The sequence below is a fragment of the Taudactylus pleione genome, unplaced genomic scaffold (assembly GCF_031769625.1).
Source record: "Taudactylus pleione unplaced genomic scaffold, aTauple2 ptg000377l, whole genome shotgun sequence".
Lineage (NCBI taxonomy): Eukaryota > Metazoa > Chordata > Amphibia > Anura > Myobatrachidae > Taudactylus > Taudactylus pleione.
The window spans coordinates 3,668,980-3,696,818 of record NW_028284778.1 but is presented as its reverse complement, the minus strand read 5'-3'; the positions used below and the strand labels follow the sequence as shown (position 1 = coordinate 3,696,818).

The following is a 27,839-nucleotide window of genomic DNA, read 5'->3' as shown; positions in this document are numbered from 1 at the left end:
GTAGCGGATATGCGTCTTTAATTTAGGAATTTAGGATTGCAACCACCTATGTTGAACTAGTTAACAGATGAGAAAAGTGTTTTAGGTTGCTGCACTCTTATATTAAGAGGGGATTACAGGAGCAGAGCATTTTATACCTGCTGGAAGGGGTGGCGTCATGTTGGAAATTCTATAATAATACTAGTAATAATACATTATTAAATGGTGCCAGACTCAACAGTAACTCCTTCTTTCTGCTTGCTGGGTTTACGCTCGCTCACTTCAATCGCTCAGACGATCACTCGGAAGCTGAAATCGGAAACCACTTAAGGAGCGTGGAATGCAGAAAGGCAAAAAAAAGAGAAGTCTGGTGGAACGCACAAGCCGAAAGTCTAGTGGAACGCACAAACAGGAAGTCTGGTGGAACGCACAACAAAAAAAATATGGTGGAACGCACAGAGCTTTGGAACGCACGACCGGATGCATGGAGCGCATCAACTTCCGGGTGAAAGGAGGAGGAAGTGTCTGGCAGGGGGTAAGTCTCTACATAGGTAAATAAAGAGATTTAATGGCAAACTTATAACTTAGATAGGACTAAAGCAGCTCCATGAGTGATGTAGTTGTGATGTGACCGCTGGGAGGCTGTGAGGTGGGTACAAAGTGGTTATAAAGTAGGAATCACGAGACTGTGCCTCCCACCTCATATTCTCAAATGACACCCTCATGATTTCAGCCTGATACCCTCATAATGCCAGCCTCTTAGACCCACAGTGCCCATTAATTATAATGGACACCTGACTCTTCATGCCCACTTTATATCCTCTTCATGGTCTGTCATAGCCTCATTATGCCCACCTTGTGGTCTGCCAATGCAAGCTTCATAATGTCCACCTCAGCCTCAAAATGCCCATCTCATAATGCCTGACTTATAGCTTATTAATGTCTGCTCATAATGGCCGCTTTCTAGCCCCATAATGCCCAACTTATTGCTTTGTAATGCCTGTTTCATAATGCCCACATTATAACCTCATACTTCCTGCCCCATAATTCCCATGTAATATCCATACCTGAGTTACTCTTGAAGTCCACTTTATAACTTTTTAATTACCACCTCATAGCTTCATAATGCTTCCCATCTGGTAATTCCTACCCCAAATGTTTAGGATTCCCACCTCATAATTTCCACATGCCCACCTCACAGCCTCCACATGCCCACCACATAGCATTCACATGGCCACCTCACAGCCTTCACATGCCCACTTATAGCCACCACATTGCCACCTCATAGCCTCCACATGTCCACCTCATAGCCTCCACAGACTCGCATGCCCACCACATAGCTCCACATAGCGTTCACTTGATTATCTCACAGCCTCCACGTGCCCACCACACAGCCTCCACAGTCTCATAGCCTTACCATGCCGAACTCCGAGTCTCATAATGCTTCTGTAAAAGAGTCTAATAGCAAGTCAAATACATTATGACCATTAATAACTGATTTCATCATTCTTTTTCATTTTCCTTATGACTGTAAGCCTGCGAGCAGGGCACTCTTACTTTTGTGATTATCCAGTCTTGTTTTATTATTGTTTTGTTCCCAGTTGTAAAACCCAATGGAATATGCTGGCACTATATAAGTAAACTAGTAGTTATGTGCTCAACATCTGCCAGGTCAACCTCCGCTGGCATCTGCACTCTGCCCTTCTCCCACCCCCCCCCTGCCCCTTCCCATCCCGTTACATATATTTAAACTCCTCCCTTTGCTGGTCCTCTTCTTTCCCGGCACGCGCGTGCATGTCGCACCTAATGTATGTGGCGTGCCCGGTAGGCGCTGAAGAGCGATGATCTTATTTAAGTCCGGCTCCAATTTTATAATAATAGATGAGGTCAGGTAGGGTAATTTTCCTTAATTTACTCTTTAATCCGAGCAAAATCTGTTGAACTTTTATAGCCCCATGTAACTCTGTGTATATGAGCACAAATACTAATGAAACAGTGACACTAAAGTGTATAAATCTGACATTTGACATGATGGCCCTCATTTCCCAAAGTGCAGTCAGAGGGTACGGATTGGTAGGCTCACTGTAGATGGCAGGAGGTGCAGGAATTTAAGTGGTTATACACTCCACATTACTGTATATAGAAAACAGTTACAGATAGGATTGGGTTGTCTATTAACAAACCCTTGTATATTTTGCACAAATAACCTCTAAATAGAAAAAAATACAAATAGTGGAACTTCACTGACCTTTTACCAGTTCCTCTCTCATTTCACAGGATTACACAGTAGTAAAACAGAGATTCGGTGAGCATGTGACACCCAGCAGCTGCACCGTGTGTCTGGAGGATTGGGCAGGACACGGATCCTAATCACGGTGCCTCCACCTCACTCACTGATACATGAGGGAGACAGTGACCGGAAGATCCTGGAACTCACCAACAAGATCATTCAGCTGCTGACTGGAGAGGTGACTGCTGGGAATGGGACATTATACAGTAACACCAGGGGATGTGTCTGGGTGATGACTGGAGAGGTGACTGCTGGGAATGGGACATTATACAGTAACACCAGGGGATGTGTCTGGGTGATGACTGGAGAGGTGACTGCTGGGAATGGGACATTATACAGTAACACCAGGGGATGTGTCTGGGTGATGACTGGAGAGGTCACTGCTGGGAATGGGACATTATACAGTAACACCAGGGGATGTGTCTTGGTGATGACCGGAGAGGTGACTGCTGGGAATGGGACATTATACAGTAACACCAGGGGATGTGTCTGGGTGATGACCGGAGAGGTGACTACTGGGAATGGGACATTATACAGTAACACCAGGGGCTGTGTCTGGGTGATGACCGGAGAGGTGACTGCTGGGGATGGGGCATTATACAGTAACACCAGGGGATGTGTCTGGGTGATGACCGGAGAGGTGACTGCCGGGCATGGGACATTATACAGTAACACCAGGGGATGTGTCTGGGTGATGACTGGAGAGGTGACTGCCGGGGATGGGGCATTATACAGTAACACCAGGGGATGTGTCTGGGTGATGACTGGAGAGGTGACTGCTGGGAATGGGACATTATACAGTAACACCAGGGGATGTGTCTGGGTGATGACCGGAGAGGTGACTGCTGGGAATAGGACATTATACAGTAACACCAGGGGCTGTGTCTGGGTGATGACCGGAGAGGTGACTGCTGGGGATGGGGCATTATACAGTAACACCAGGGGATGTGTCTGGGTGATGACCGGAGAGGTGACTGCTGTGAATGGGACATTATACAGTAACACCAGGGGATGTGTCTGGGTGATGACCGGAGAGGTGACTGCTGGGAATGGGACATTATATAGTAACACCAGGGGATCTGTCTGGGTGATGACCGGAGAGGTCACTGCTGGGAATGGGACATTATACAGTAACACCAGGGGATGTGTCTGGGTGATGACTGGAGAGGTGACTGCTAGGAATGGGACATTATACAGTAACACCAGGGGATGTGTCTTGGTGATGACTGGAGAGGTGACTGCTGGGAATGGGACATTATATAGTAACACCAGGGGATGTGTTTGGGTGATGACTGGAGAGGTGACTGCTGGGAATGGGACATTATTCAGTAACACCAGGGGCTGTGTCTGGGTGATGACTGGAGAGGTGACTACTGGTAATGGGACATTATACAATAATGGTGGGTACACACTGGGCGATTAAAGTGGACGACTGAACGATATCGTTATCGTTCTGTCATCCACTTTATCGTCCATTTTTAACTCCAAAACGATGAACGATAACGACGATGCGCGTTCCCGCGGGTCGTTCATCATCATCGTTCATCAGGTTAACATGCAGGCCAACCTGACGATCTCGTCAGGTTGCTGCATGTTGGGGAATGGGGGAGAGCATATCGTGTAGTGTGTACGCACCTTAACACCAGGGGATGTGTCTGGGTGATGACTGGAGAGGTGACTGTTGGGAATGGGACATTATACAGTAACACCAGGGGATGTGTCTGGGTGATGACTGGAGAGGTGACTGCTGGGAATGGGACATTATACAGTAACACCAGGGGATGTGTCTGGGTGATGACTGGAGAGGTGACTGCTGGGAATGGGACATTATACAGTAACACCAGTGGATGTGTCTGGGTGATGACTGGAGAGGTGACTGCTGGGAATGGGACATTATACAGTAACACCAGGGGATGTGTCTGGGTGATGACTGGAGAGGTGACTGCTGGGAATGGGACATTATACAGTAACACCAGGGGATGTGTCTGGGTGATGACTGGAGAGGTGACTGCTGGGAATGGGACATTATACAGTAACACCAGCGGATGTGTCTGGGTGATGACTGTATCATTGTTTGTGTGTCAGGTTCCTATAAGGTGTCAGGATGTCACTGTCTATTTGTCCATGCAGGAGGAGGAGTATATAGAAGGACAATAGGATCTGTACATGGATGTGCTGACGAAGAATCACCGGATCCTTACATCACTGGGTAAGAGGAGACTTTCATTATTGTTAAAGGAGAGAGCAATGCAATATACAATGTACTCAGTCACTGTGTGTCTTTTACAGATGGATCTAGTAACAGAAATACCCCAGAGAGATGTCCTCGTCCTCTTTATTCACAGGAAAATCACAGTATTCCACAGGAGTATCAGGTAGATGAAATTTAGGGTTTTGCCAAATACCAAAGGGATTACTATATGTAGAGCAGTTGTGTGTTGCTTATACAATTATATTTCACTGTTTAATCTCGATAAATGAAATCAGATATTGTTTAAGTGTTATTTTATTTTTTGCGTATTACTTAGGGTGAATATCTGAATGATATTAAAGTAGAAGTAATAGAGGAAGATGAAGAGACGTATGTGAGGGGTGATCAGCAGTTCAGGAAGGAGGAGGAAATCCCTACAGATATCAGCACAGGTGAGTAATAATCGCTATTACTGAACAGAGTCTCATATTCTCCTTGTTCTGTCACTACAGCAGCCTCTTATTCTACACCCTCCTCTGTCACTACAGGCTAATGAGGACAATGTATCTGTCCAGTAGGGGAATCAGGAGCCATCAGTCCCTATTAGACCCCTTCTCTCCTCCTCACATCATGTCACTGTGTGTTACCAGCCCAGGGATCTGACCAGTCTCCTCCCCACACTCTCTGGTGTATCTCATACATCAGGAGCCATCAGTCCCTATTATACTCCTGCTCTCCCCCTCACATCATGTTACTGTGTGTTACCAGCCCAGAGATCTGACCAGTCCTCCCCACTCTCTCTGGTGTATCTCATATATCAGGAGCCATCAGCGCCTATTATACCTGCTTTCCCCCTCACATCATGTCACTGTGTGTTACCAGCCCAGAGATCTGACCAGTCTCCTCCCCACACACTCTGGTGTATCTCATACATCAGGAGCCATCAGCCCCTATCAGACTCCTGCTTTCCTCCTCACATCATGTCACTGTGTGTTACCAGCCCAGAGATCTGACCAGTCTCCTCCTCACACTCTCTGGTGTATCTCATACATCAGGAGCCATCAGCCCCTACTATACTCCTGCTCTCCTCCTCACATCATGTCACTGTGTGTTACCAGCCCAGAGATCTGACCAGTCTCCTCCCCATACACTCTGGTGTATCTCATACATCAGGAGCCATCAGCCCCTATCAGACTCCTGCTCTACCCCTCACATCATGTTACTCTGTGTTACCAGCCCAGAGATCTGACCAGTCTCCTCCCCATTCTCTCTGGTGTATCTCATACATCAGGAGCCATCAGCCCCTATTATACTCCTGCTCTCCCCCTCACATCATGTCACTGTGTGTTACCAGCCCAGAGATCTGACCAGTCTCCTCCCCATTCTCTCTGGTGTATCTCATACATCAGGAGCCATCAGCCCCTATTATACTCCTGCTCTCCCCCTCACATCATGTCACTGTGTGTTACCAGCCCAGAGATCTGACCAGTCTCCTCCTCACACTCTCTGGTGTATCTCATACATCAGGAGCCATTTATTAGACTCTTGCTCTCCCCCTCACATCATATAATTGTGCGCTACCAGCCCAGGGAGCTGACTACTCTGCTTCCCACACTCTCGGATTCTTATAAATCAATACAAAATAAAACTAGACAATGAATTCATCATTGAATACTTTCCAAAAAATATTATCACTTTTAGTGCACAGAGAGGATAATGGGACTGATTCAGCAAGGATCGTAACTGCTAATACGCACGCAGTCGGCCGATTGTTGCGTACTGCGCATGCATATGCATCGCAGTGTGCAAAGCAGCCACTGCGTTCAGCACTGTGAACTGCAGTGGCTACGCAGACCCATCGCAGAGTGATTGGCAGGAAGTACCGTTTGGGGGTGGGGGGGGTTGTTGGCGAAACGAAGAAGTGCCATTGCGTTTGAATGCTGTTGCAGGGGCATGCATAAATTAGCCACTGCAATGCCATACACAGTTTGTCCTTTCACTGCGTGCAATGAGGTTAGCAATTCCTGAGTAAGGTCAGCGCTTGTGCAAGAGTGCGTGAGGCTGTGATGGTACTCACTGTTACCGATGGTTTCGCAGTCTTGCTAAGGATTACAGATGTGTGTATGGTAAAGGGGGCGTCCTTATGTTGTGCTGCGGCGGTCCATCGCTGATTAATAGTATAAGACCACTTATTCTCCATGATCCTCTCTGTGCATTAACATTATAATATTTTATATTACAGTATTCAATGTTGATCACTTTCTCTTCATTTGTGTTAGAGGCAATCTGTATACTAGCATTACATCTACCTATATTAAGTACATATAATCTAGTGGGTTTTTTTTTATTTATTAAATTTGCAAAAATCTAAAAAAAATGTTGTACACATTGTCATTATGGGGTATTGTGTGTAGAATTTTGAGGACAAAAATGAATTTATTCCATTTTGGAATAAGGCTGTAACATAACAAAATGTGATTAAAATGAGAACTCTTACATGACCTCTTTCTTTTTTCGTGATGATCCATATCTGGTTTTCTTTTAGTAAGGTTGAAACATATAAGGGATCTAGGGGGTCATTCAGACCCAGTCGCAAGCACCGATGTGCTCGCAACTGGGTCGCTCCGGAACTCGCTACAAAAGGGGCGGCTGTCGATGTTGACAGGCGGGCTGGGGGGGTGGTTTCCAAAACGGAGGCGTTCCTTTAGGAACGCCTACCGTTTTGTGGGCGGCCGCACTGACATCATCTGTGATGTCAGTGGAGAGCTTCCTGCTCGATCAGAGCAGGAAGCTCCCTGATGCTTGCGAGTGCCCAGACCCAACCTTATGGTCTAGCCGCAAGCGCCATCACCCTGGTCGCAAGCTAAGCTCTGGGTGGTAACCCACAGCTTAGCTTGCGACCAGGAGGCCGCACCAGAAAACAAGAAGCGCCCGCCCTCATTCAGAGAGAGCGATCGCTTCTAGCAACCGCCTCTGAATGAGGTCCTTAGTCTTATTTAGACAGGGCAAGCAGAAATGAATCCCTATGCTATCAATGTAATGTGTTTTATGTACATCCATAACCTGATAATGACATGTATACAATGTACTCAGTCACTGTGTGTCTCCTACAGATGGATCCAGTAACAGAGATACCCCAGAGAGATGTCCCCGTCCTCTGTATTCCCAGGATGGTACAGAGGAGGATCACAGCATCCCACAGGAGTATCAGGTAGATGGTATTTAGGGTCTAACTAAAATACCAAAGAGCGTCAGCAATGTGCCCTGTGCTGGCCCCGTCCCCTAAATTCATGACATCATTACGTCACGCGTAGGGGGAGGGGTTGCCGGCTGTAGGAAGTGGAGCACTGTCCGGAGCATGTAGCTGCAGGGTGCCCTTCCAGGCTCGCCTCCCCCAAACATTTGAGAGCGTGGCATCTGTGGACGGACAGTGGCGGCTTCGAACGGTCGGGCTGTGCATTATAGCAATAGGCTGCACTGCACGAAGGAGGAGGATTAATGTGTGGTCTTTAAGTTAAAAGTCCCCCCATTATACCTCCTCCTCCAGGAGTGCAGGTGCTGTGCAGCCTATTGCTATAATGTACAGTCCCTGCAACCTGCTGCGACGGAGGAGGGGTGGCGCCAAAATTAAATTATATTGCCCCCCAACATAAATAGTTCCGACGCCCTTGAGAGCATCTGTGCATGGCTTATACACTGATATTCTACTGTTTACTCTCCGTTAATGAAATGAGAGATAATTAAAGTTGTTATTTTATTGCATTACGGGTTATTTAGGGAGAAGACCTGACCTATATTAAGATAGAAGATATGGAGGGAGAAGAAGAGATGTACGTGATCCGTGCTCAGCAGTATAAGGACGGGGACATACATACAGATGTCAGCACAAGTGAGTAATAAGCAATTATCGCAGAAGGCAAAAAGGACAATACCTATGTGATCTTATGGTTCCGTGTTAGGAATAGATAAATACAGGAATAAGTACTCTAAATAAGAAATCACACCACCTGTCAGCCAGTCCTTAGGATAGTGCTCCAAATCCTATAAACTTGCTGTACATAAATAACAAGAGAAGAGAAAAGGGGCCTGGTATTACTCCATACTCATACTCCTGGACCTCTCATATGCCTGTGACACTGAGGACCACCCTTCACTACTTTGGTCTAAAGCTGAGCTTATCATATCTCAGCGTCACCCTCTGCTATGTTCCACAAGTCTGCTGTCCAGGAGGATCCTCATGTTCTCCCTCTCTTTCTAAATCTCTCCCGGTCATGCTGGCTCCACTTTCGTAACATTTCCAGGATCAGGCCCTTACTCACCCTGGAGGCCACTAAGACCCTCATCAGCTCACTGATCATCTCTTGCCTGATCTATTGCGACCTTCTCTTATTTGGCCTTCTTGACTGCCATCTCTCCAATCCACTCTAAATGCTGCTGCTCTGCTCATTTTCCTCTCTAACCACTCTGAATTTGCCTCTCCTCTCTGCCAGACCTTTCACTGGCTCTGGTTCCCCCACAGAGTACACTTGAAAGCCCTCAGCTAATCCTTTCCCTTCTACATATCTAACCTCATCCCCTACCACCCTCCCGCCCACCCTCTTTGCTTTGGCCAATGGCCGCTGCTTCTCTTCTCACTCCTGCCTCCAGGATGTCGCCTGTGCTGTGCTGCTCCTCACTCCTGGAACTCACTCCCTCTCCCTATCAGACACCTTTTTAAAGTTTCAAGCTGCTCCCAAGACCCATCTCTATCTCAAAGCAAACCAGCTCTCCTCCTAACCCGCCACTGTTTCCCCGCACATCGATCACCCACAGTGTCGCCCATATTTGACCACCTCTTCCCTATAGGCTGTAAGCTCTCACAAGCAGGGCCCTCTCCTCTGATACAGTCAGGTGCATAAATATTGGGACATAGACAGAATTTTCATATTTTGGCCTCTAATCACCACCACAATGGCTTTGAAATGAAACAAACAAGATGTGCTTTAACTGCAGACTTTCAGATTTAATTTGAGGGTAATTACATCCAAATCAGGTGAACGGTGTAGGAATTACAATGGTTTCTATATGTGCCTCCCACTTTTTAAGGGGCCAAAAGTAAGTGGACTATCAACTCAAAAGCTATTTCATGGACAGGTGTGGGCTATTCCCTTGTTATTTCATTATCAATTAAGCAGGTTAAAGGTCTGGAGTTGATTCTAGGTGTGACATTTGCATTTGGAATCAGTTGCTGTCAACTCTCAATATGAGATCCAAAGAGCTGTCACCATCAGTGAAGCAAGCCATCATTAGGCTGAAAAATCAAAACAAACCCATCAGAGAGATAGCAAAAACATTAGGTGTGGCCAAATCAACTGTTAGGAACACTCTTAAAAAAAGAGAACGCATCGGAGAGCTCAGCAACACCAAAAGACCCGGAAGACCACGGAAAACAACTGTGGTGGATGACAGAAGAATTATTTCCCTGGTGAAGACAAAACCCCTTCACAACAGTTGGCCAAATCAAGAACACTCTCCAGGAGGTAGTATATGTGTCAAAGTCAACAATCAAGAGAAGACTTCACAAGAGTGAATATAGAGGGTTCACCACAAGATGTAAACCATTGGTGAGCCTCAAAAACGGGAAGACCAGATTAGAGTTTGCCAAACAACATCTAAAAAAGCCATTACAGTTCTGGAACAACATCCTATGGACAGATGAGACAAAGATCAACTTGTACCAGAGTGATGGGAAGAGAAGAGTATGGAGAAGGAAAGGAACTGCTCATGATCCAAAACATACCACGTCATCAGTGAAGCGTGGTAGTGTCATGGCGTGGGCATGTATGGCTGCCAATGGAACTGGTTCCCTTGTATTTATTGATGATGTGACTGCTGACAAAAGCAGCAGAATTAATTCTAAAGTGTTTCGGGCAATATTATACTTTCATATTCAGTCAAATGCTACAGAACTCATTGGACGGCGCTTCACAGTGCAGATGGACAATGACCCGAAGCATACTGCAAAAGCAACCAAAGAGTTTTTTAAGGCTAAAAAGTGGAATGTTATGCAATGGCCAAGTCAATCCCCTGACCTGAATCCGGCTGAGCATGCATTTCACTTGATGAAGACAAATCTGAAGGGAAAATGCCCCAAGAACAAGCAGGAACTGAAGACATTTGCAGTAGAGGCCTGGCAGAGCATCACCAGGGATGAAACCCAGCGTCTGGTGATGTCTATGCGTTCCAGACTTCAGGCTGTAATTGCCTGCAAAGGATTTGCAACAAAGTATTAAAAAGTGAAAGTTAGATTTAGGATTGTTTAGTTTGTCCCATTACTTTTGGCCCCATAAAAAGTGGGAGGCACATATAGAAACCGTTGTAATTCTTACACCGTTCACCTGATTTGGATGTAATTACCCTCAAATTAAATCTGAAAGTCTGCAGTTAAAGCACATCTTGTTTGTTTCATTTCAAAGCCATTGTGGTGGTGAATAGAGGCAAAAATATGAAAATTCTGTCAATGTCCCAATATTTATGCACCTGACTTGTATGTACTCTTCCTTACCTCCGCCATCATCTCCTCCCCCTTGGTATTCTTTTAGCTATAGTAGCTCTGGACCTGTCTGCTGCACCCATCCACTGGGGTGTTTTTCTAGTAACTTACAAAATTTTTTTTTTTATCAGCTAGCATGTATATATTGTTATTTTTTGCATTATTCTGTCCATTTAGTACTTTTGTATGTACTTTATGTCCTGCTATGTACATTTGCACGCCTTTTATATGGTGCCACTGATCTGTGGCTCCTTATGAATAAAGGATAAAATTAGTGATGTGAAAAAAGTACATATCAAAAATGAATAAATTTTCTACTTCAGGGTCCATAGGGGGTCCACAGGGTTGACCTTGGGGTATAGCTGGATCTGGATCCACGGGCACCACGCAGTTAAAGCTTTGCTGCTCCCAGGATGCACTTGGGTCCGTCCTCCTCTATACCCCGCCCCCGACCACAGGCACCTCAGTTTTAGTTGGTGGCCGGCCGGAGTCGTGTCACCCTGTCGCAGTGGGGCTGCAGGAGCAGCCCCTAAGCTTTATTTTAAAAGATAATTTTTTTTATTTTTTTCTACTTTTTTTACACTTTTAGAGCGGCAGCATCAGACTGTCCTTTAGGACGTCCACGCTGCCGCTCCTTCTCCCCGCTGGCGCCGCGACGCCAGTACAGCTCTGGGGATCGCGGCGGGACCCCAGAGCCTGTACTAGCCGGGCTCTGGGGACTCCCTTGACTGCTGCCGGACGCGTCGGGGATCAGGTAAGCCGCGGGTCGCCGCATGCGGCGGTCCGCGGATACTTTATATGCAGTCAGAAGCCTCCGGTCTCTGGGGACAGACCGGAGGCGCTAGCGGCGGTGGCGGGCTCCCCCTCTATAGAGGAATACCCCGCGTGTCCGCTAGACCACCAGCGTAACAGGCTGGTAGCGGGACCGGCAACCAGGAGGTTAATTGCTAGCCAGGGGAGGCAGCCTTCCCTGTCTAGCGGCTCCTCCCCTCAGCTCAGCGCGCCTTTCAACTAGCAGACTGGCGTCGCTGAGCTGCTCTTATCTCTCAGCCACTCCTCCTCTGAGGTCTCCGGCGGCCATCTTTACTGGCAGGCATCGCAGACTCCCAGGCGGTATCAAGTGGACCGGTCCCCCTGTGTACCTCTCCCCTGCTAAAGGACAGTGTACACAGCGCTATAGCCCTCCCAGACACTGAATCTGGGCGGTTGATTGTAGCGGAAGGTGCAGTGAGTACTAACTTTTCTGCATTGTATGTGACTATTGCTAGTGCTGCCTGTCTGTGACTTATTCTCCTTACTGTCAGCTTATAACTATCCCTTTCCTTCTCCTACGGCCCGGCAGGTGTGTGGGGGAAGGGCGTTTTTCTGATACCCTCACTTATATAAATCACGTATTTGTGGGGTCAGTCACATACTGTTGTGTGCTACACAGTACCATATCTGGGCTGTTGTGTCGCATACTGGTGAGTGCACGGGTGTTAAAACCGTAATTCCTCTGGTGATACGTATTTCTTGTGTTTTTACGGTATCATGTCTGATGAGGAGACTGAGCGCTCTGTGGCTCCTGTGTTGTTTTCCTGCAGACGCTGTGCTGCTGGAGTTGATGGGGAGGACTTATCTCAGGATGGTCTGTGCGGGCGGTGCCAGCTGGTACCGGGCCCCTCCAACCCCCCTGTGTCACAGGACCCTCCTTGGGCGATGTTTTCACAGGTGCTGGCGTCTATTGCGGACCAGTTATCGGTCCCATCAGCGGTCCCTTCTAGGGCGTTGCCTCAGCCCACCATCCCCATTCCCCGGGTGTTCCGCAAATATTGCGGTCTCCCCCCGGGGGCCCAGACTGTGGGTCCTTACTCGGGACTGCCTGTGTATGTGCAGTCTCCCCCAGTGACGCGTCAGTCTGTAGTGCCTTTGCAGAGTTTTGCTCCGACGGCTCCTCCGCCTTGGGTGGATGTTCTCTCCAGCTCCGTACAGAGTCTGGCGGCTTCATCCTCGGCGTTTCAGTCAATGTTGCAAAGTGATGTGCCACCAAGGGCGTCTAAACGTCCGGTTGTGAGTTCACTAGCTGCGCAGTTGTCGGACTCGGAAGTGTCCTCAGATGGTGGAGTAATCCATGAGGACTCTGACTCTGATGCCATGGGGCAGGAGGTGGAAGCTAAATCCTCCATTAATGTTCCAGCCTTAGTTAGGGCGGTGTGGGCTATCCTACATGTTGAGGATGATGCGCCGGCTCCTAGGTCGAAGTTTCCTAATTTTAAAAAGGCCAAGGTGACTTCAACTGTGTTACCTCTGTCTGATCAATTAACGGATCATATGGCGGCGGCCTGGCAATTACCCAGTAAGAGGTTCCATCCACAGAAGAGGTTGGCGGCGAACTATCCTTTTCCTGAAGCTCATTGCAGGAAATGGGAGACTCCGCCGGCGGTGGATTCCCACGTTACCCGCTTGATCAAAAGCGCAACGCTGCCATTGCCGTCTATCTCCTCTTTGAAGGATCCCACGGACAGGAAGGTGGAGACTTGTTTAAAGTCCATTTATTTTCTTTCCGGGGCGGTGGCTCGCCCGTCCATGGCTATCTCCTGGGTGGCTAAAGCCATTGAGGCCTGGGCCAATGCCTTGGAGGATACCTTTCCTGATGAGGCTCCGGATATCCACAGAGCGTTAGTGGGACAGATGCGGGATGCAGCTTCCTATATCGGGGAAGCGTCTTTGGATGCCAGCCTGCTCACTTCTAGGGTGTCGGCTGCAGCGGTGTCTGCTCGGCGCTCCCTGTGGCTGAGGTCCTGGAGGGCTGATGCAGATTCAAAAAAGGGTCTGGAGGCCTTGCCTTTTAATGGTGATTTACTATTTGGTCCGGATTTGGACAAAATAGTGGATACTTTGGCTGAGTCCAAGTCGGCTTTCCTCCCTTCGGCCTCTGCGCCGGCTAAAGTGAGGAGCTCTGCCTTTCGGTCCTTTCGGGTTCAGGGTAAGGCCAAGGGCCAGTCCTTCCCGAGACATTCGACGACCAAGGCCGCACCCAAGCCCAAGAAGCAGGCATGGAGTGCTCGGCGCCCTTCTTCCAAGCAGGAGGATAAGCCTGCTGCCTGATGGGACGGGCCTCTCTCTGGGGGACCCCAGAGTGGGAGGCCGACTTCTCCAATTCGCCCAGTGTTGGCACAATACCACCACGGATGCCTGGGTTCGAGAAGTAGTCTCTCAGGGGTACGCCCTGTCTTTTCGGTTCAGGCTGCCCCACCAGTTTTTCTGCACGAGTCCTTCTCTGGACAAGACCAAAGCTGGCCAGATTCAGGTAGCTATAGAATCCTTGCTACAAGCAGGGGTCATTGTTCCCGTTGCGCAGTCTCAGCGCGGGACGGGGTACTATTCTACTCTGTTCTGGTGCAGATACCCAATGGTTCTCATCGCCCTATCCTGAATTTGAAGTCTCTGAACAGATACCTCAGAGTTCCCAAGTTCAGGATGGAAACGTTACGTTCCATCATTCTGGCGATGGAACCCGGGGATTATATGGTCTCCCTCGATATCCAGGACGCCTATCTCCATGTGCCCATAGCACCGGCACATCAGCGGTATCTGAGGTTTGCTATCCTGAACCATCACTACCAATTTCGGGCGTTGCCTTTCGGCCTTTCCACGGCTCCGAGGGTGTTCACCAAGGTGATGGCAGTTATGGCTGCCCACCTTCGGGGTCAGGGTATACGTCTGTTGCCGTACCTGGACGATCTTCTGCTGCTGGCGAGCTCCCCGGAGCTGCTTCTTCGACATCTCCCTCTGACCATTGCTTGTCTTCAAGCACACGGGTGGTTGATAAATTGGAAGAAGTCCTCCCTGATTCCATCACAGCGGATGGTTCATTTGGGAGCCCTGCTGGATTCTCGTCCGCAACGGATTTTCCTGACTCCGGAGAAGGTCTCCTCCCTGCAGCTGCGGATACACAGTTGCCTGAGCAGTTGCCGCCTGTCGGTCCATTCGGCTATGAGAGTTCTGGGGTCCATGGTGTCGACATTCGACATGGTGGAATTTGCCCAGTTCCATTTCTGGCCCCTGCAGGGGCTGATTCTATCGGAATGGAACAGGTTACCTCACCGGATCCGCTCTCAGATGCTGGTGTTGTCCCCGGAGGTTCGGCAGTCTTTGGCTTGGTGGCTTCAGACAGCGCATCTGGTCGAGGGGCGCCCCTTTTGGATCCCGCACTGGGTCCTGCTCACGACGGATGCCAGTCTCCGGGGTTGGGGGGCAGTGACCGGCTCATTATCGCTTCAGGGTCGTTGGTCCGCGGAAGAAGCACTTCTCCCCATCAACATCCTGGAACTGCGGGCAGTATACAGGGCCCTGCAGTCGTCCGGCCCCGCTCTTCACGGAAGGGCGGTTCAGGTGCAGTCCGACAACGCCACCACGGTGGCGTACATCAACCACCAAGGGGGAACTCGCAGTCGTGCAGCAATGTCGGAGGTGTCTCGCATTCTTGCTTGGGCCGAGTGTCACATTCCAGCGATCTCGGCAGTCTTCATTCCCGGAGTCCTCAATTGGGAGGCGGACTTCCTTAGCCGTCACGACGTGCATCCCGGGGAATGGTCGCTTCACCCAGAGGTATTTCAGCTACTCGTGGACAGGTGGGGGCTGCCGGAGCTGGACTTGATGGCCTCCCGTCACAATCACAAGTTGCCCGTTTACGGGTCAAGGACAAGAGACGCAGACGCCTGTCTGGTAGACGCACTGTCGGTGAAATGGACGTTTCACCTGGCTTATCTGTTTCCTCCGATATCCCTGCTTCCTCGGGTTCTGCGGAAATTCAAGCAGGACGGCGGCACGCTCGTGCTGGTAGCTCCGGCATGGCCCAGACGTCCTTGGTACTCCGATCTGAGGTGCCTCTCCATCGACGCTTCGTACCTTCTCCCTCAGCGTCGGGACCTGTTGTCTCAAGGGCCCTGCCTTTACCCGGATCTGGGTCGGCTGTCTTTGACGGCGTGGCTCTTGAGACAGCCGTCTTGAGGTCTAGGGGTTTCTCCAGTTCGGTCATTGGTACCATGCTTAGGGCACGCAAGCCTGCTTCCTCGCGGATTTACCACAGGGTGTGGCGCACTTATTTTCAGTGGTGTGAATCCAGAAACTATGATCCGCAGGTGTTCCGGGTTTCCAGAATCTTGGAGTTTCTTCAATCGGGTTTGGACCTCGGCTTACGCCTGGCCTCTCTGAAGGTTCATGTGTCTGCTTTGTCCGTGTGGTTTCAGCGACAGATTGCTACACTGCCAGATGTTCACACCTTTTTCCAAGGTGTTCTCAGGATCCAGCCTCCCTTCGTGCCTCCGGTGGCTCCTTGGGACTTGGCGGTGGTACTGCGTGTCTTGCAGGGTCCTCCTTTTGAGCCGCTTGAGTCGGTGGAGCTCAAGTGGCTGACATTTAAGACCATTTTTCTCCTGGCAATTGCTTCTGCCAGGAGGGTGTCAGAATTGGGGGAGCTTTCCTGTCGCCCTCCTTTTCTGATTTTTCACCAGGACAGGGCGGTGCTCCGCACACGTCCTGAGTTTTTGCCCAAAGTGGTCTCAAAGTTCCACATTAATCAGGAACTTGTTGTGCCAGCTTTTCAGTCACCTGATCTTTCAGCTGGTGAGGCTTCCTTACATGTAGTCCGGGCACTTAGAATCTATGTGGACCGGACTGCTTCAGTTAGGAAATCGGATTCTTTGTTTGTCCTCTTCGGTTTTCACAAGAGAGGTTGGCCTGCCAACAAGCAAATGTTAGCCCGTTGGCTTCGTTCCGTTATTTGTGAGGCTTATGCACAGGAGGGTTTACCTGTGCCAGCCTCTGTTAAGGCTCATTCCACTCGTTCTGTGGGTCCCTCTTGGGCTGGTAGACATGGCGCCTCCGCTGTTCAGCTGTGTAAGGCGGCCACTTGGTCTTCAATTCAAACATTTTTGAGGTTCTATGCGTTTGACACCTTCGCCTCTCAGGATGCATCCTTTGGGCGCCGGGTACTCCTTTCAGCACAGGAGCGTACCCGCCCTTAGTTGAACTGCTTTGGGACATCCCCAAGTTCAACCCTGTGGACCCCCTATGGACCCTGAAGTAGAAAACAAGAGATATGGTAAGAACTTACCTTTGTTATCTCTGTTTCTACGAAGTCCATAGGGTCCACAGGGCGCCCGCCCTGACGCACCTGGCTTCAAATGGGCTGTGTGGCTGGTCACCGGTTTTCTGTCTCCCATTTCTGTGACTATGGTTTCTTGTGTGTTCCAGTCTTCCTTCTCTCTGTTTAGTCTCCTCCTCCGGCCTTAGCTGCTTACCAACTGAGGTGCCTGTGGTCGGGGGCGGGGTATAGAGGAGGACGGACCCAAGTGCATCCTGGGAGCAGCAAAGCTTTAACTGCGTGGTGCCCGTGGATCCAGATCCAACTATACCCCAAGGTCAACCCTGTGGACCCTATGGACTTCGTAGAAACAGAGATAACAAAGGTAAGTTCTTACCATATCTCTTGTTTTTTCAACTTAATTGACATATACATCTGCACCCACTGTAAAGAAAACAACGTAAGTATATTATGGGCAGTATTCAATTTGAGTCGAAAACCCGTTATCGGCGATAATTTATTGCCTGTTTTAATTATCCCCGTATTCAATTTCAAAGACTTTTCGCCGGTGCGAAAATGGGGATAAGTTTTCTCCAGTGTTTAGCTGGCGAAAAAAAGGTGCAGAATTGGGGTTTAGGAATGCAGACTTAAAAAAAATAGCCTGCACCCCTGGGAGTGTCCCCGGAAAATAATCTGTGTCAAAAAAAGTTGAAATAAAAAATCGGGACACCCCAAAAAAATAAGTTTACATTTGGGGGTGAAAAAAATAAAAATAGGGAACAAACTTGTAAAATAGCTAAATTAATTCCAGAGGGGTCCCCATGTATGCGGCAGGTATTTTCTTCATTGCGGGTGGTAGCGGCAGGTGCATTTTTGAAGAATTTTTAAAAATCATTTTAGGGACTTAAAAATATGCTTGCACCCATTTTCATGTACCCCATATTTGATGGGCATAGTTATTTCCCCCCCCCCAAAAAAGCTAAGTGCTATTCTTCACCCCTTCTTCCAGACAGATTTATGCACCTGCCACGGCTATTTGAAAACCCGACTTACCTTCACCAGGCAAAAACGGGGGTACCCATAGTGATCCCCCATGTCTGGACATCTTTAGGGGGGTCCCAGGAACATTTCCCGAAAATTCCCAAATTTTTTCGATACTTACCTTTCCGCCAGGTCCCGTTTTAGCTGATTCCTAATTGAATACGGGGATAAAGCGGGCACGCGCCCGATACATTATACCTGTCAAAACCTCCGATGTGGAGCGAAAAAGTCCAGCACGGACTTTTCGATCCAAATTGAATACCCCCCTATGTGTGGTTGTGATATAAAGTAACAGAGTTCATAAAACAAACCAGTGGCTGAAGCTGAACATTCAAATATAAAAAAATAATATTTTATTAACAACATTCCAAAAGTTAATAGATGAAAATATGATAATTTAGATAATTATACATATAATCAGGAGATTATCAATGTGAGGGAGAATACAATGAAAGTAGTGCCACAAATTGTAAAGGTTAGTGGCTAAAATGACATTACAGATGTTCCCTCATACACTGTGGCTTCAGATGCGCCAAACGGTCCTTCTCAGTGTAACTGGTCCTGGACGCCTCCGCCACGACGTGCGTCTTTCTGACTTAAAATGTACGTCTTATGTGCACAAATAAAACTGGAAGCGACAAAACTACTTGGCTAGATTACACTGATCAATTTGATGTTTGTACATTTATACATCTGTGTGTGACTGAGTCAGAATCTGTGTATGAGGCCGCAGCTTTTTCTTGCGCCAAGTTCCGTTGTGCACCTCTCGAAACGGCTCAGCCATACTGGGCATTTTGTGCCGTATTAGGACACATTGATATATAATTACGTAGCGCTTTACACAGCTTGCTATCTATATTCCCTACCACATGTACACACACTTGGGTAGATTTTTTTTTTGTTAGAAACCGAGTAACCTACCAGTATGTTTTTTGGAGTGTGGGAGGAAACCGGAGTACCCGGAGGAAACCCACGCAAGCACATTCATTAGTCTTTCTTAGCCATGCAGCCATGATTCCGCCTATTAGATATGACATGTTTGGAATCCCTATTGTAAATAAACTGCTGTCACCGACCTTTTATACATTTCCAGGACTGCTTTCATTCTAGATTTCCTCACTTTGATACTCTACTGATTAGATTTATATTAATGATGTTTATATAGGAATCATTTATCAACTAACCTATGGATTTTGTATTAATAAAATACAGTATGCATATATATATATATATATATATATATATATATTATATTTGTGTAAATGTTTTACTTGAGCCATCACTTTGTTTTATCGACCCTGCCTGATGCGACTACTGTATATATTACATATATGCATTTAATTTAGTTCTTCTTTTTGATGCATAATTAATTTATGATATATTCTATTATCACATCACCACGAGCCTTTTCTACCTTTTTTTATTGTATTTACTTATTACAGAAAAGAGTTATGTAGTTTCTTTATTCAGTGACTACAACAGTCTCTTATTCTACACCCTCCTTTGTCAGCACAAACTAATGAGAGAAATGTATCCATCCAGTGGGGCAGTCGGGAGCCATCAGCCCCTATTATACTCCTGCTTTCCCCCATCACATCATATCACTGTGTGTTACCAGCCCAGAGACCTGACCAGTCTCCTCCCCACACTCTCTGGTGTATCTCATACATCAGAAGCCATCAGCCCCTATTAGACTCCTGCTCTCCTCCCTCATATCATGTCACTGTGTGTTACCAGCCCAGAGATCTGACCAGTTTCCTCCCCACACTCTCTGGTGTATCTCATACATCAGGAGCCACCAGACCCTATTATTCTTGTGCTCTCCCCCTCACATCATGTCACTGTGTGTTACCAGCCCAGAGATCTGACCAGTCTCCTCCCCACACTCTCTGGTGTATCTCATACATCAGGAGCCATCAGCCTCTAATAGACTCCTGCTCTCCCCATCACATCATGTCACTGTGTGTTACCAGCCCAGAGATCTGACCAGTCTCCTCCCCACACTCTCTGGTGTATCTCATACATCAGGAGCCATCAGCCCCTATTATACTCCTTCTCTCCTCCTCACATCATGTCACTGTGTGTTACCAGCCCAGAGATCTGACAAGCCTCCTCCCCACACTCTCTGGTGTATCTCATACATCAGGAGCCATCAGCCCCTATTATACTCCTGCTCTCCTCCTCACATCATGTCACTGTGTGTTACAAGCCCAGAGATCTGACCAGTCTCCTCCCCACACTCTCTGGTATATCTCATACATCAGGAGCCATCAGCCCCTATTATACTCCTGCTCTCCTCCTCACATCATGTCACTGTGTGTTACCAGCCCAGAGATCTGACCACTCTCTGGTGTATCTCATACATTAGTATAGGACATCACTATAGTGGTTCAGTCACTTATTAATGGGATGAGAACACATGACATTACACTTACATCCTCCTTGCACGATAATAAGAATATTTATAAATGTAAATTTTATTTAAGGCAAGCTGTTTAGTAGCAATATCACTAGTGTGAAGAAGCTACATCGCTCCAATGTGAGGACCCCTGTCATGACATCATCAGGGGCACAGTCGGACACAAATGGATCCCAATGCTATTCAGACCCCCAAACATCCTTTAAGTGCCAATCAGACCTCCCCCCACAAGTTCCTTAAGTTCCAATCAGACTTTCCACACACCATCAGATACTCCCACAGCCTCTGGCATCATTTTACCTAGTGTTCATTCTAGCACCCTGCACCTGTCACAACCCGTGCAGTTCCTCTTTTCTGCCTGGGGTGTCGCTTTCTGCTCTGGTGCTTCTAGCACACTCAGTTAATGCAACTAACTTCTGTTATACAGACCAGTGTGTGCTAGAAGCATCAGAGTAGAGAGTGACACCCCAGGCAGGAAGGAGGTACTATGTTGTGACTGGTGCAGGGTGCTAGAATGAAGCCTATTACCTGCCACAGAGGTAATGTTAGTTCTGTGTGTTATAACGTAGCGTTCCGCTAGGCTGTTTTAGCGGGGCGCGGCGCCCTGCCCTCCTTCTGCAGGGCAAAAAGCACCCTGCCCTCCAGGAGGAGGGCAAAAAGCGCCCTGCCCTCACAGCCTGCGGGAGCTGTTCTCACCCGCGGGACGCAGTGTCCCGCGGGTGGAGAAACATGCGGTGACCCGGTCACCGCCGGAGAATAGACGCCGGGCGCATGCGCCCGGCATCTATTCTCCCTGTCTGCAGGGCTTGGGGGCTGCCCGGCGTGTCCGTAAGTGCCGGGCACGCCCCCAAGAGTGACGAAAAGGGGACGCGTCTTATAGACACGCCCCCTTTCCAGATGACCACGCCCCCTTCTCGGACGCGCGCGCGCCTTCGGCGCACGCACGGGCATGCCCTCTCTAGCTCCGGCGCCCTGCCTCCCGCCGGAGCTAGAGGGAACACTAATAACGGAGTACTTGTGTTCTGTGCGTAATAATGGAGTAGTTGTTTTAGTGCTATGCAGAATAGTAGAATAGATGTGATTTCCCTGTGTATAATAATGGAGTTGTGTTAGTGCTGTGTGTAATAATGGAGTAGATGTGTTAGTGCTGTACATAATAATGGAGTAGATGTGTTAGTGCTCTGTTTAATATTGGAGTAGACATGTTAGTGCTGTGTGTAATAATGGAGTAGCTGTGTGTAATAATGGAGTAGCTGTGTGTAATAATGGAGTAGCTGTGTGTAATAATGGAGTAGTTATGTTAGTGATGCGTGTAATAATGGATTAGATGTTAGTGCTGTGTGTAATAATGGAGTAGATGTGTTAGTGCTGTGTGTAATAATGGAGTAGCTGTGTGTAATAATGGAGTAGTTATGTTAGTGATGTGTGTAATAATGGATTAGATGTCAGTACTGTGTGTAATAATGGAGTAGCTGTGTTAGTGCTGTGTGTAATAATGGAGTAGATGTGTTAGTGCTGTGTGTAATAATGGAGTAGATGTGTTAGTGCTGTGTGTAATTATGGAGTAGCTGTGTTAGTGCTGTGTGTAATAATGGAGTAGATGTGTTAATGCTGTGTGTAATAATGGAGTAGCTGTATGTAATAATGGAGTAGTTGTGTTAGTGCTGCGTGTAATAATGGAGTAGCTGTATGTAATAATGGAGTAGTTGTGTTAGTGCTGCGTGTAATAATGGAGTAGCTGTATGTAATAATGGAGTAGTTGTGTTAGTGCTGCGTGTAATAATGGAGTAGCTGTGTGCAATAATGGAGTAGATATGTTAGTGCTGTGTGTAATAATGGAGTAGATGTGTTAGTGCTGTACATAATAATGTCGTTGCTGGCTTGCACAATTGTCTTCAACAAAGGTCCTCCTTGAATTAATCACCTTCAGTCTGTGGTCACCTAACTGACGTGGTCGCATGGGATGCAAACGCAGCCAACTGTGCTTCAGCTGTCAAGGTGCGACCGTACCGCCTCGCTGTGTTTTTGAAGAGGAAATCTCCTCTGACTCCTCAGACTCTCCTGCGGAGCCGGCAATTTCTGACTAGTTTTGCAGGCAAAAGTCGTCAGTTGTGGCTAAATGGAATCCAGCGATTCTGATGTAATGGCACATCCGGTGTGTGCTAGCCAGCCTTTTGTGTGCATAGTCCTTCTACGGTACAACCAGCTGCAAGAGCTGGCGTGCGGAACAGCTTTTCCAGGATAATTTTCTTTCCCCAAGGTGGCTATAGCTCTTTTACACACATACTGGAACTACTATTCTGGCTGTTCACACTCTCCAAGTAGAATGCAGAACTTCTGCATTTAAACCTTTCCAGTGACCTTGGTGGTATGGAGCACTTCCGGCTAAATATGGCCGACCGCCAGTAAAGGAAGACCTGTTAATTCTTCAGTCATCAGATAGCACAATTTCTCTGGCTGCGTGACCACTGGGTATCTACAAATGGCCTAACCGTCGGGAGTTGGGTCAAAACCGCTAGAAAAACAAAACTGAAGAATCAATTTGGCCAATCAGAAGAGGAAAAACAACACACTTATCATTATGTAACAATACATTTATTATGGGGACAAATTTTTTTAATATATATATTAAGGTGCACAATTAATTTTTAATTATCCTAAGAAAACAATATTATTTATTAATTATATTAAAGTGGCAATATTCATTGCTAACTGCTTTTAAAAATATTTTTTTTAGACGGGCAATAGTTATTGTTCTATGTAAATGTTGCCCTCCTCATAAAAACATTTTTCTTACACCAATTAACAATGAACTAATATTGCCCTTTTAACATAATTAATAAAAAAATATTGCTCTCAATTAAATTAAACATTCATTTTGACCTCATATATATTAATATAATAATATTTAGCAAAATTGTCATTTGGTACATTCTGCCTATAGTCTCTATTTATTAAAAAGACAGATTAAAATATATTGTTAATCACAAGTACCGCAGTTTATATATCAGATTTAAACCCCATAGGGTCTAATGTAGAGTTTCCAAAATGCAGATGTAAATTGTGTCTGGAAATAAAGGCGCATTTTACGTAGTATGCCAAGTCGGACGATCTGGAGACGCGTCTAGATTTGTTTCACTCACATATGCGCCATTTCCATGTTGGGCCTGCAGTACACCAAGTCATAATTGTGGTCGCCTCTGTATATGTGGGCGAGACGAGATACACTTGCGTGCAGATTGTAAATGCTGTGTTTCTCAAACTTATACAGGTAGTTCACACATTATTTTCCCTTCTGTATATGTCTATTGCAGGCTGTTCCATCTGACTTTGCTACTTCAGCAGTGTGTGCGATATTGGGTACTGTTTCTTACACTATTGCCTTTTACAGGGCAGGGATTATGTACTTTGTAGGATGCAGCTTCACCACCTGAAGCCAAATATATATATTTTTATATATATTCCCAAAAATTAGAATAATACACTGTGAAAAAATTTTATTTTAACAAATTTGAAATTTAAACTAAAATGGTAAAGTAAAAATGCAGCTAGTAATCATCTTACAAACAGAAAAACAAATAAAATATTATACCCAGAGGGGCTTCTCGATATCCTCTGGGACATTTCCCTACACCTCCTGTGTGGCCCTCAGCTGTTGGCGCCTCAAACACATTGGTTAAACAAAATTTACCAAAAGTGGCTTTTGGATCCATCAGTTTGTTTGTCCTGGTTTATGAGATTAGACAACACAGGATTGTTTTTACTGAAGGGAATTATTGAGTGGCATGTCAAGGTACATCTTAGATATATCCCTGTTTATCCTTTCAAAATGTTCTCAACAGTGATTGGCTGAAATGTGTCCCAACAGAGAACTGTGGGGCCCATTTATCAACGCGTTTTATCATATGCAACGAGTTTTAGAACTCGTTGCGTATGATAAATGGTGCTCCAGCCAATCGGCTCCCAACTATTATTCTGTAAACAGATGACAGCTGGGAGCTGATTGGCTGGAACACCATTATCACACGCAACAAGTTTTAAAACTTGTTGCATGTGATAAAACGCATTGATAAATGGGCCGTACGTATATGACGCAACTCAGACACCCAGTAACGGATGTGGAGCCAGGTTGCCGCTTCATTTTAGTTGACACGGCCGCTGCTACTAAAAATGGTTGCTGCTTGTCTATTAGTTCTTGTCAGCAAAAAAATAAATAAATAAAGCCATTGGCGAAAAAGAATAATCCACCTTTGACCAACTCTGCCTGACGCATTGTCAACAAACAAACCTGTAGTAGCCACAACCCTTCCTTGCATCACTCACACAAAAATGTAATGCCAGCGAATACACACATTTTGAATGATCTATAAATAAACATAAAAATATTACGTATACACATAAAGCTAAAGATAAAGTAATTCCGATATTTTCAGGGAGAGAAGCGACTTTGCAACACAGAAGACCTCAGATGCGAAGACATCACGAAAGTCCTTCCACTCTAGGAACTGCTGCTAGACAGCCAGGCCGGTCAAGCCAAGCCATCCTCGCCACCCAGCAAGCTGCTGCCAGACATTCAAACCACATATTAGGGAAAAAGAGACGGCCTAATTTTTCTTACCAGGAGGTGGACATTCTAGTGAACAATGTGGTGGACATGCTCATGACAGCAAGCAGTAGCCTCACGTCAGCGGGCAAGCTGGCCATTTGGCAACAAATCACACACAACGTCAACACGATGGCTCCCATAACGCGGTCCGTAGAGGAGGTAAAAAAAAGATGGCAGGACTTCAAGCGCCGGCTCAAGGAGAAGCTCAGAGAGCATCACAGACAAGTTAGAGTGAATGGTTTGGGACCTACGGCCCATCTACTACTAACGCCATTGGAGCAGAGAGCCATGGTCTGCATCCACCAAGAGCAGATCCAGGGACTGGATGGAGGGGACACTGTTAGGCCACTATCTGCCCTGCATCAGAGCATAGCTGAAGGTAATATTTATAAATACTCCTTACTTTTAGTAGCATGGCTTTGTATCTTACCGGCTTCCTGCCCGCTTCAACACGTTAGGGACTAGGCTTTCTGTTCCCAACTTACATTGGCAGCCTATTGTATTTGACACCGACAGTTGGAACCAAAAATGGACCATTAGCCCACATGAATTTAAGCAATTAGAAATAATACAATTTTTGTCCGTATTTATTACAGATATAACTATCGAGGACACAAAGGGCTACAGCGGACGCTAGCTGCGTCGACTTTGGTATCAGGCACCTGTGTTCCTAATAACATTTGAGAGATTACTGCTAATTTATTCACATTGTGGGGGCAGATGTATAAAGCCTTGGGGGTACATTTACTAAAAGCCAATTTTGTTTGATTTTTGGTCGATTTTGTGTTGCGGGGTCTAAATCACACATTTACTAACAGATCATTTTTTGTAAATATGTGATTTATACCCTGAAACACAAAATCAACCAAAAAAAAAATCAACCGAAATCAACTTTCATTAAATATACCCCTAAATCACACATTTACTAACACTTGAATTTTGACATTATTTTAAAAAAACTATGTAAAAAAAAAATCAAGTTATTAAATGTATGATTTAGACCCTGAAATACAAAATCTACCAAATATTGACCTATAGTAAATATATACCCTGGAGAGAGTACCAGCCAATCGGCTTTTAACTGTCTTTTTTTCTAGCACAGCTTGTAACATGACAGAAGCTGATTGGTTCATACGTTATCTCTCCACTTTATGAACCAATCAGTGGAGAGAGTACCAGCCAATCAGCTTCTAACTGTCTTTTTTTTTTTTTTTTTTTCTAGCACAGCTTGTAACATGACAGAAGTTCATACGTTCCCTCTCCACTTTATGAACTAATCACCTTCTGTCATTATGCAGGCTGTGCTTGAAAAATGTCAGGAGCTGATTGGTTGGTACTTTATCTCTCTCCACTTTGTCTCCCCAAGGTTTGATACATCTCCCCCTGTAACATTTAGCTATCAGGAAGGTTCAACAGTTGTCCTTAGCTGCGTCCGTTATATGAGCCTGATTTCAGCTTGGATCGCAAGTCTGCGAACGCACGCACCCGGCCGATGTTTGCATTCTGCGCATGCGTATACATCACAGTGCGCGTGTGCGAACTGGTCACTGTGACCGAGAAGCATTTGCAGTGAGCACGCAGTCCAAGCGCTAAATGATTGACAGGAAGTGACCGTTTGGGGGGTGGTGACGGGTGGGTGGTCGATGAAACGCAGGCGTGCCAGTGCGTTCGGATGGCGTTGCAGGGGCGGCCATAAATTAGCCACTGCGATGGTGGAAGTTTAGCAATTTCTGCGTGAGGTCAGGTCAACCACAGCTGTACTTATGGGTCCGATGGTTCTCGATGTTACCGATGTTTTCGCTGTCTTGCTAACTATTTCGGATGTGAGTAAAGTGAAGGGGGCGGCTTTATGTAGTGCTGGGCGTCAGCATCTTGTGCCGCGGCGGCATTGCGATCGCATTCATTTGCATAATTTCGCAGTGGCCGGCTGCGTGCGTCCGCAGACTTGCTATCCATGCTGAATCAGGGAAAACGTAACTTGGGTAATGTTCACTCATTTCCATAGATATCGAGGATCAGCAACAGTCCCCGCGATCACCAAGGCTCGATCCACAGAGCCCCTCACCACCTCCGCCATTATCATTACCTCCGCTACCACTACCACCCTTACCACTGCCGCCACTACCAGAGTCACCAGCCGCGACACTTGCTGAGACATCTTCACGGTCACAAATCCTCCAGGAGCTCCAGTCAGACAGGGCTGCGGCGCTAGAATACTACGATCGTCTCATGGAGATTCAACGCCAACAACTGACACTTCAGGAGAGACAAGCAGAAGCTCTGGAAGGTAATTGTTCAGTCCCAGATATTTATTTCCCTTTTTCACGTGATTTGGTACAGTATAGAGTACTTATATTGCTGCTCTTCTGGCTTTACAGGTGTTGGGGCCACTCTGTCTAGATTGGCGACTGCTCAGGAGAGACTGGCCACTGCACAGGAGAGGCAGAACATCATCATGGAAGGCATGGTGTCTGTTTTTAAAAGAATGACTGGCCTAAGTATGCCCACACTGTATGGCCTTGGTGGGGCTTCTGCAGCAGGGGAGCCTGAGCCCCAAGAGCCACCTGCTCCCTCTCCCCCAGCAGCCTCCGTCGCTCGGCTCACCCGTAGGCAGGAGCGCCCCCAAGAGCCAACAACGCCAGCGTCTGAGGGCAAGCGCCTCAAGAGAGGGAAAAAATAAGGTCTCGAGTACTCCTTTTATAATAAAATAATTA

The 27,839-nt window shown here is 46.9% G+C and overlaps 2 protein-coding genes across 3 annotated transcripts in view; one reads left to right on the top strand and one right to left on the bottom strand.

The window, feature by feature from the left end:
• Positions 1–27,839, bottom strand: part of LOC148508039 (uncharacterized) — a 171,308-nt gene that overhangs the window by 89,640 nt on the left and 53,829 nt on the right.
• Positions 463–27,839, top strand: LOC148508041 (uncharacterized). Of its 2 annotated transcripts, none has more exons than XM_088445252.1 (10): positions 463–514; positions 2,257–2,447; positions 4,400–4,478; positions 4,559–4,644; positions 4,798–4,912; positions 7,574–7,671; positions 8,238–8,349; positions 24,953–25,504; positions 27,131–27,412; positions 27,504–27,839. In XM_088445252.1, exons 3-10 carry the CDS (start codon positions 4,436–4,438, stop codon positions 27,803–27,805), a joined length of 1,590 nt encoding a protein of 529 aa, XP_088301378.1. In that variant the 5' UTR covers positions 463–514; positions 2,257–2,447; positions 4,400–4,435; the 3' UTR covers positions 27,806–27,839. The 2 variants fall into 2 exon arrangements, with proteins under 2 accessions (XP_088301378.1, XP_088301379.1); XM_088445253.1 differs by lacking the exon at positions 463–514 and adding an exon at positions 563–628.